This window comes from Leishmania braziliensis, chromosome 32, assembly GCF_000002845.2.
Source record: "Leishmania braziliensis MHOM/BR/75/M2904 complete genome, chromosome 32".
In the NCBI taxonomy this organism is placed as follows: Eukaryota; Euglenozoa; class Kinetoplastea; order Trypanosomatida; family Trypanosomatidae; genus Leishmania; species Leishmania braziliensis.
This window is the reverse complement of record NC_009324.2, coordinates 714,871-724,444: the sequence shown is the minus strand read 5'-3', so window position 1 is coordinate 724,444 and position 9,574 is coordinate 714,871. Positions and strand designations below refer to the sequence as shown.

At 51.6% G+C, this 9,574-nt stretch overlaps 2 protein-coding genes across 2 annotated transcripts; both read left to right on the top strand.

The window, feature by feature from the left end:
• Positions 1-849: 849 nt before the first annotated feature.
• Positions 850-1,437, top strand: LBRM_32_2000 (putative iron superoxide dismutase; the record flags this gene model as incomplete). The annotated part of the gene is made up of 1 exon (XM_001567505.1): positions 850-1,437. One exon carries the CDS (start codon positions 850-852, stop codon positions 1,435-1,437), a length of 588 nt encoding a protein of 195 aa, XP_001567555.1.
• A 5,892-nt stretch (positions 1,438-7,329) lies between these two features.
• On the top strand, positions 7,330-9,297 carry LBRM_32_1990 (putative protein kinase; the record flags this gene model as incomplete). Its single annotated transcript, XM_001567504.2, has 1 exon — positions 7,330-9,297. One exon carries the CDS (start codon positions 7,330-7,332, stop codon positions 9,295-9,297), a length of 1,968 nt encoding a protein of 655 aa, XP_001567554.2.
• Positions 9,298-9,574: the final 277 nt, after the last annotated feature.

Here is a 9,574-nt window from a genome sequence, read left to right as displayed (position 1 = left end):
CGCTTACTGTTTTGTTGTGTCAGGCAAGGGAACCGAGAGAGAGAGAGAGAGAGCGGATCAGTGTTCAGGATATCAAACTGATGCATTTTTTTTTTTCGATCAGAGGAGACGCGGGGCAGCAGCGAGAGAAAAAAAAAGGCGACAAGGAAGGCAGAAAAAGCCGCGCTCATCTACAAAGAGAGCGAGAGGTCCAATGCCTCACACGCACGGAGGCGAAAAGATCGGATCTACGGGACGTTATGCTGTCATGTTTCTCGGCCAGGTCTCTCTCCTTTCTGAGTTTCCAAATAAAAAAAAAGGGAATGTGCGCATCGCCATCATTCCTCTTCCCGTTTTCAATGATTTTGGTTCTCCTGCAGCCGCGGTGCTGAGATGTGTTTCAGTCAGTCTATTTCCTCTACTTCGCTCCCCACTCCTGCCTCTGCCGCCTTAAACGCTCTTAACATTACTCTACGTGCATGCCGCGTGCGTGCTTCCACTACTCCCCTTCTTTCTGCTTCGTCACTACTGCATGTGTACACTCGCATGTACAACTGGTTTGCTATTCTCTTTCCTACTCTTGCGTTACACATTGATGCTGACTTGGCCAACATCCACGTGTATACTCTCGCACCTACTGTAACATAATGAATAGGTTGTAACGCTTCCTCACTCATCCCTTATTACTATCATCTCGCACTTTTTTTTTCCTTTCACTTACGCAACTTAGCTCATCATCTTTGCTTTTATTTTGTACAGAGAAGAAAGCAAATCTCTACATCAGTCAACTTACGAATCAGACAACGTACACGACTGGCGTTTTATTCTCATTCCCTTTCAACATCCACGTTTCCCTTCGTTTTCTGAACGATGCCGTTCTGTGCCCAGGCGCTGCCGTACGACTATGGCGCGCTCTCGTCCAAAGGCATCTCCAAGGATCAGGTCACGTGCCACTACGAGAAGCACCACAAGGGGTACGTGGCGAAGCTGAACGCTGCCGCGGAGTCGAACTCGGAGGTCTCGTCAAAGTCGCTGGAAGAGGTGATCCGGACAATGAGTGGCCCCATGTTCAACGCTGCCGCTCAGATCTTCAACCACGACTTCTACTGGAAGAGCATGTCTCCCTCCGGCGGTGGCGAGCCGTCTTGCAAGGTTGCGAGTGCCATCAGCGAGAGTTTCGGCAGCTTTGCGCGTTTCAAGGAGGAATTCACGAATGCGGCGGTCGGTCATTTTGGCTCCGGCTGGGTGTGGCTCGTGAAGGACAAGTCCAGCTGTAAGCTGAAGGTGTACCAGACGCACGATGCCGGCTGCCCGCTCACGGACCCCAACCTCGTGCCGCTCTTGGCGTGCGATGTGTGGGAGCACGCATACTATATCGACTACAAGAACGATCGCGCAGCCTACGTGAATTCATGGTGGAGTTTGGTGAACTGGGACTTTGCATCTAGCCAGTTGTAAGCCCTTTTGCATACACACTATGGACAGCATCTCGAGAGAAATCGATCAAGTGATGAATGGAGGCGGGGGAAGGGGGACGCTAGGGGACCAGAGATGTTCATGAGCACCAGAAATAGGCCAAGAAAAGGAGCTGCAAATTACCGAGTAGGAGGAGGGCGGAACGTAGTTTGTTCGTTACAAGTACTTTGCCTTTCCTTTTGCCCATTTTTCGTCGCTGTATTCTCTTTTCGCTCTCTTCCCACAGCGTGATCTTCTGGACATCCCCGCGGTCTCTGCGAAGATGCCTCCTCACCCAGGACTAGAATCGCTTTCGGGGGCGGTACTTATCCACCGGGTTCCTTTTTTTTTTCAAATTGGCGCTTTTATACACACGCCCGAACCCTGCGCAGTGTCGGCAGCTCATGCTTTCGGTGGAGGGCGAGGGGAATGGGGGTCGGTTGGAACGAAGCAATGCTTTCGCCACTGTCTGTGAACCGCACGATGCATTTCCGCTCCCCTTTTACTGACTCGCCTTCACGTGTTTCGCATTGCTGTTGGCATGCCGTCTCTGTGAAACTGCGGGGGAGGCATGAAGACAAGCTTTCCGCAGGAGCGATAGCACCTCTCTTATTTTCACTTCCTGCCCTCCTCCTCTCTCTCCCCTCCACTTTTACCAAAGACTTTTTGAGTCCGTTTGCTTCTAGTATTTGAGCTCTCGAATCCTTCTTTGTCTGTCTGTGCGGATGGGTCTCTTTCCCCCGTCTCTGCGTGTCGCGGTGGCTCTGGTGTTTCCTTTCTTTTTGTTTCGCTCTGTGTTTTTTTTCTTTTATTATTGGATTACGGATGCTCTATTCTCTTCTGTTTTTTTTTTTTTCTTTCCTGCGTGAGCTTGTTTTGCGCTAAGGCACGTGCATTTTCTGATCTGTTGCGGTTCGCTTCTCCCTCTCTTTCTTAGTTGTTGAGATGCCCTTTATGGTGATGCGTCCTCTCTTCTTTCATGTCCCTCACATCTTGTTTGTCATCTCTGCGCATGTCTCTTTTTTTTTCTATTCTTGTACTTCTCTGGCGCTCGCTCGTTCTCCCTTCCTGCTCCACTGCATTCTTGTGCTCTACTCATCTACATTCTTTTTTCCCCCTTTTCGATGCGACCAGCTGAGCGAAAGGCGAATGGTTTGAGGTGGAAGCCACGAAACAAGCGAACGAAAAAAAAAACGGCAACAGAGGCTGCGCCAAGAGATGTGCAAGAGGGGGAGGAGGGGTACGGAAGTTAAGGTAGATGTGGGCACAGTGGCTTCTCGTACACGCGTAGGCCCCTGTAGGGAGAGGCCCCCTTTTCGAGTATACATACATACATACATATATATATGTACGTATGTATGTATATGTATGTATGCATTGTTCTTGTTGGTTTTGATTTTGCCTGATGGCTTCCCTGAGGCCGCCTACGCGTCCGTTTTTTTTTTTCTGTCGTTCTCTCTTTGTGTGTGTGTGTGTGTTTCCTCACTGCGATTTTAGGCGGGTGCGCACGCACGCACACACCGAAAAGCAGGAGAAAAAAAAAAACGATGCCTGCATGGTGAAATGGGCCAAACAAACCGACGCACATGAAAAGAAAGAGAACCATTCAAGGAAGGTATGCGTGACAGCTGAAGAAGAGAACGAAGTCGAATGGAGGAGCAAAGACAAAAAGAGAAAAGCAACACTCACATAGGGCATGACCGTTGAAGAAGTCAAGAGTCGTTTGTCTATGCCTACGCGAACAACAAGTCAGGATCGAGAATGGGTGACTTGAGAGAGAAAGAGAGAGCATTGGTAAACGGGAAGGGGCGTTAACATCCGAAAAGAACTTGTGTGTTTGCCAGTGCCTGTAACTGCTTCTTTCCGTGTGTGCCTGAATTCAGAGTGCGTCTGTGCGTTCGTCGGGCTATTGTGTCCTCCCTTTCCCCCTTCTTCGCCTGGTCCCGTCTGTGCTCTTCGCCTGCACCTCTTGTGCTGCTTCACATCACGACACTTCGAGTGCTGTTCCCCTCCCTCCCCACTTGACGTGAGTGAAAGGAGAGAAGCGGTGCAGATACAAGAGTGGTGTGGCGGGGCACGGATGTTGAGGTCGCGGTGTGGAGTGGGTGAGGCGAGGTATGTAGTACACTGTATTGTTCACCTCTACATGCACTTGCCCACACCGTCGTAGCAGGTGCCTCTCTCTTTTTTTTTTTTTCACTGCGTCTCTTCATTTTTTGCTTGCGAGCTTTCTATTTTCTGTAATCTCTCCATTTCGCTCACTGCCATATCCGCTGGTAGCTGGTGCGCCGCACACGTCTCGCACTCCTCTTCTCTCTCCTTAGTGTTTCTTTACTGATTGAGAATCGGAAAGATCTGAAAGACGAACGAAAAAAAAAATAGGGTCGACGAAGAGGTGATGGGGAGGGGCACTATTTCAGCACGCAGGCGCACACGTAGACAAACGTACAGGCATGTCTTGTTCACAAAGGGGATGCTAAACCAGTGGAGGGTGGGAATGAGGCTGCGAAGTGGCAGGGAAAGAAAGAGCGTTCGAACTTACGCTGCACACGTCACAGAAAGCCCTTTGAAAGCAAAATGGGAACAGGGCAAAGTAACTGCGCGGGCTTTTGTTGCTTGGCTAATGTGCCCTCGAGGTGCTGCGGTATGCATTATTACTTCTTGTTGCCCACAACCTGGCTCACTTGTGTGTCGCGCCGATGTCAGCTGTTTTGTCTGCTCTGGGAGGGTCCTATACAGTGTTCTGGATGCCCACCGTTCTCTTGCCTGATCTGCTGCTTTTTGTTCTTCAGTGCAGCTGCTCAGTGGTCTGCACTATTCACCTTCTCTTCTCGTAGTGATGATGTGCTCTTTTCCCTCTCCGCGTGTGCGCCTGTGCCCATTTAGCTCTTTTTTTTTTCGATCTACACGTTTGATTCGGCGTGTGTTTGTTTGTTTATTTTTATTTTACGCGCTTGCGACTAAGCGCTCAAAACATATATAGGCGCTCCGTCAAGGGCTCAGAAGAGAAATGAAGAATGTTGGCAAAAAAAGCTCGTGAGCAAAACAAAAAAGAAATTGAGATGCGCACGCGCAGTCAGTGTGCACGCTTGTTGCCCTGGCTTTCCAATCCGCGGATTTGACCGCACCTAGAGGCGCTTTTTTTGTCCAGAGGAGCAGCTGGGCAGTCGCCTCAAGTGTAACCGCCGCACTAGCTTGCTTGAACTGGTTGCGAGGAGGTGTGTGTGTGTGTGGAGTGGACATGACTGTGCTACGCACAGTCCATCTTTACGCCTCTTCTTTGCCTGCTCGACTTGCCACAACAAAGAGAGGCAGCCATCAGGATTCTGCTTCTTCCTAGGGAGAGCTGTTGTGTGTGATTAGGGCGTGTACTGAGTGCGCCGATTCACTTTGCGTGCGTTGTGCAAGTTTCATCTTTCAGAAGCTGTGCACTACAGTGACAGAATGAGAGATACTTGCTGCGTTCTCGGCCACAGCGAAACTTCACTAGGGCAAAATGTTGGGCGCATGTTATTGGCCACGTACACTATACATCTTTGATTCTCTCTTTATGCGCTGAACCACCCTCTCTTTCTGGTTTCTCTATCTCTGTTCTACCGTACACGTGTTCTACACGGACGCGTAAGATTTGCACTCTCCAATATATCCACGCTACCACATCGAACCCGACATTGGTGGTGGGATCAGTTTTGAGCCGCCACTCACTTAAAGCCTCTCACTCACCTCTTACCTGCAGCTTTATATCAATACCTGCGAGGGTGATTGTGAAAATAAACGAAAAACAAAATAACAACAAAGGGAGGGAGAGAGTAAAAGGCAGCCAAGTTGCTTTAAAAGGATTGCAACAAGGGCAAGGAAACCGACATAGAGCAAAATCGCCTAGTGAGTCGCCTCATATTGTAGACTCTCAGTGCGTGTGTTGTAGCCTTGACACTGAGGTGGCTCTCTGATTCTATTTCCCTCTTCTGCTCTCACCCACCTTCCTGCGCTCGCTGTCACTTTCAGTTGATCTCTTTCCTCTTTCCTGCTTTTCCTTCTTTTCCCTCATTTGCGCCGTGTTGTTGAGCTCGTCCCTACGTGTGTGGTTGTACTCTGGACAACAAATACGAAAAAAGTGTAAACGTTTTTTTTTTTCATCGACATCTCTCTCTCGCGCGCTCTCTGTTTCCCTGCCTTTGGTTATCGCCTGCTCGCTTGTGCGGACACGCTCGAAAGACCCTTCCCCCCTCTCAACCTCATCCCCACTACTACCCTTCTCCGCCTCCCAACGCTAGCTGTATCATACAGTTACATACACATACCCAATAACGGAAGGCCTGCACGGCGGAATTTTTTCCCTTTGTTCTGTTGTGCTTTTTTTGTGCGCGTGCGTGTAGTTTGAGACTGTTCCGCATCACCTTCGACTACTACGACTGCTGCTTCTCTTTGACTCTGTGCGTGTCTTCTCTTCGCCATCTCTCTCGCTCTCTCTATTTTTACTTCCGTCGTCTCCTCTTTGTTTTCTGCATTGTGGTAAATCGGTGTCTCAGAGCCCCTCTTTCTCATTACGCGTGTGTGCGCTGGTGGTTTGTTGTGACTCTGAGTCTTTCTTTAATTCTGGTTCTCTTAACAGCTTCCCGGCTCTCTTTTACCCTCGTTTGATTTGCTGCCTTTCGGGGGCAGCGGGGGGATCCAGCACGACCTTTCTTACCTTTCTTTCTCCACCATCGAGAGGTAGATCCTCCTTTGCTTGTCTTTTCCTTTTTTTCCCACTACTTTCCTTTCGCTTATCCCCTCTGGCTTTGTGCGCGGAAGTCGGTTTGTCCGATACCACTTCGCGTGTGTGTGTGTGTGTCTGTGAAGGAGGGGGGTTGTGCTCTAGTTAGAAGCCTCCAGGTCCTTCTGACGCGCACGTTTGAGTTTTTTTTTTAGTCAGCTTTAGCATAACTGCTCTGCTTCTTCTCGCATACACCCGGAATTTCGCACACGTTTCGATACCTGAGGCTCACGCACGCTGCATACCTACACACGCCCAACGACAGACGTGCACGCGAGGGTGTTGATTTCCCTTTTCTCGTGGAGAGAGTCTGTCAGTCCTCTCTTCTCATTTGTGTTGTGCGTCCATCGCCGAATTTTTCTCGTCGGCACGTTTTACCGTGATCCCGATCTTCTCCCTTTCGTCTTCTTCGACTCCCACTCACCGTCGTGTGTCGTCACTCGTGCCTTGGTCCTTACCGCATCGAGCACGTACGTTTTTCTCTTTCTTTTGGTGTGCGTGTGTGTGTGTGTGTGTGTGTGTGTGTGCGGAGTTTCTGCTGTTCGATGTCGTGTGGCACATCTCTGCACATCGGCTACTTTTCATTCTGCTCATTTTCCGGATTATTTTTTTTTTCCTGCCGTATAGGAGGGCAAGCGGATATTCTGACAGAGACCCCCGCAACCTGAGCTTGAAGCTGCCTCTTGGACCTTTTTGTTTCTGTTGTTCCCCTCCAGTGGTAACGCCTTTATATTTCTACCGGTTTGTTGAGAGGAGACGGGCTCCTGTGACGTGCCGTGGTAGCACTGCAGAGGCTTCGTGGGGGACCAGTGAGCGCTTCTCGCTTCTTTTTTCTGCCCTGGCCTGTGCCGCAAGCTCTTACCCCCCCCTTTCCGCTCGTCATTATCTTGCTGTTGGTGTTCGTATTACTTTTCTCATCTGGTGCAGAGTACTTGTTCTGTCTCTGTCTACACACCTGTCGCGTGCTTTTTTTGCCTCTGCCTACGCTCCTTGTGACCGAGATATCACCGGTCTCTTTTCTGCCTCGAGCGCCCCTTTTGTATGTGTGTGTGTGTGTCTTGTGCCTCTGCTTTGAGAAAGGTAGTCTTGGGCAAGTTGCTGTACAATCCATCCGTTGTGTACCCACAATCGGCGTAATCATGGGTAGCGGGTTGGCGAAGAGCTGCTCCAATATCCCCGGCGAAAGCGCAGCTGATGAGGGGAATGCCTACAGTCTAGCTAAATCCGATCTCAAAGTTGGCACTGTAGCTGCTGCCTTGGCGACGAAGCCGTCGGCTGCGGGCAGTGCGCAGTGGACATGTAACCCTCATGCTTCCAATAGAGGTGATATCGCCGCCTCGGTCGCAACAACGACGGTAGTGCCCCCCAAAAACAATAAGGTGGAGCTCTGCACTGCCTCCATCACGGCTGGAAGTCCCCCCAAAGGCAGCAGGAGCAAGGGTGACACCAGTTCCGTCACGTCGGTGAACGACGCTGGCTCGCCTATTCCCATCCGTAATGGCAGGGGGGAGCATGTCGGGTACCTCTCTCTGAGCGACATTATTGGAGGCAAGGACAGTCACAGCAAGTACGTCAAGCTTCAATCCATCGGCAGAGGCGCCTACGGCGAGGCGTACGTGGTGATGCGCAACCCTGCCTACAACCCAGCCGCGCTACCCATGGTGGAGGCGCAGAGTAACAGCAACGTGTTGGCACGCCCGACGCAGCCAAATGGCCTGTATGTGGCGAAGATTATGGACCTGCGTGCAATGATGTCACAAGACCGACAATACTCCCAGAGAGAGATTATGTGCCTGGCGCACACGAATCACTTCGCCATCATCCGCTACTACGAGCACTACGTACTCGACAGCGATGATGAGGCGATGATCATCATTACGGAGCTCGCGGATCGGGGAGACCTGCGCCGCAGTTTATACAACGCCTCCACAGTGCGTCCGTTTCTCGAAGAGGGCAGCAATGCCGCAGCGGGCAATGATGCAGGAACGAATGGTTCTCGGATACTGTTGTCGGAGCGAGAGGCGGGTACCTACTTTGTGCAGCTGCTCTTGGCGCTGCATCACATCTCTGCACGTCGAATGATCCACCGTGACATAAAGAGTGCAAACGTGCTGATTACCTCACGCGGCTTCCTTAAACTTGGCGACTTCGGCTTCTCGCAGAAGTATGAGAGCACTGTCAGTAGCGAGAACATCGCTGGTACATTTCTTGGCACGCCGTACTACCTCTCGCCAGAGATGTGGAAAGGGAAGCGCTACGGCAAGAAGGCGGACGTCTGGGCCGCCGGTGTCGTACTTTACGAGATGCTGATGGGCGGTCATCGTCCCTATGAGGCTGGCAGCTTGCCAGAGCTGCGCATGCGCGTGCTGGAGGATGAGTTTGTACCGCCCACGGGGCCACCTACATTAGGGACGGCGGACGCGCACAATCAGGAGGCTGGCAAGGCAAAGTTCTCCAACGACATGCGCGAGCTGCTCGCCTCTATTTTTCAGAAGTCACCCGAGAAACGACCGAGTGCCGAGGAGCTGCTGCACACGTCTGTGATGCAGCACTACCTCTTTGTCTTTGAAAAGTACGTCCAGTCTCTCATCAGCGCCGATGCGGCGGCACTTGCCGCAAACCCAGCGATAGACCGGCAGAAACTCTACTTTCCTGACCCGGCGGATCAGGCGCTGGTGCTGCAGGGCATTGCTGAGGGGAAGGATGTCGTTGCACAGGTGTCGAGACGCACGATCTCCGAGAGCGCCGCGCCACGGTACGAGGGTGTCGTGTTCAAGGATAGCCAAAACGGTGTGTGGAAGGAGCGGTATCTTGTCCTCGATGGCTCCGTCCTCACGATTTCCCTCTCCAAGGGAAAGGAGGCCGTGAGCGGCGGTGAGCGCAGCAAGCGCGTCCCGCTTTCCTTCATCAAGTCGGTGAGTCCGTGTGAGGTAGAGGATGCGCATGTGCGTGTGGGGACCGCGGGGTGTCCTACCAACAGCTACAGGCCACCCTACGCCTTTGCCATTGCGATGAAGAGCACCAACTCCATCGTGTTTGGCGTCCCCACTGCTGAGGAGCTGGACCAGTGGATGCAAGTCCTCATGCGTGCCTTGCAGATTGACTAAAGGCAGGACCAGGGGCGGCAAGTCAGCGAGAACGAAGGGCGCAGGAGAACACGGGGAGTGGAATGGGTAGTTAAAACGAGAGGCAGATGTAGTTCGCCCTCCATTCAAGAGCGTAACCTCGCCAGTTGTGATGTGCACTCAAAGCCGTTGTCGGGTGTGTGCATTGCCATTGCTCTTTTTCTCTTTCCTAGAATGTTTGTGAAGTAGTGTACAGGCGAGCTCTACGCTTTCACTCTCTAGTCGACCTTTTGCCTGCACTCTTGCGTACTCTATACCT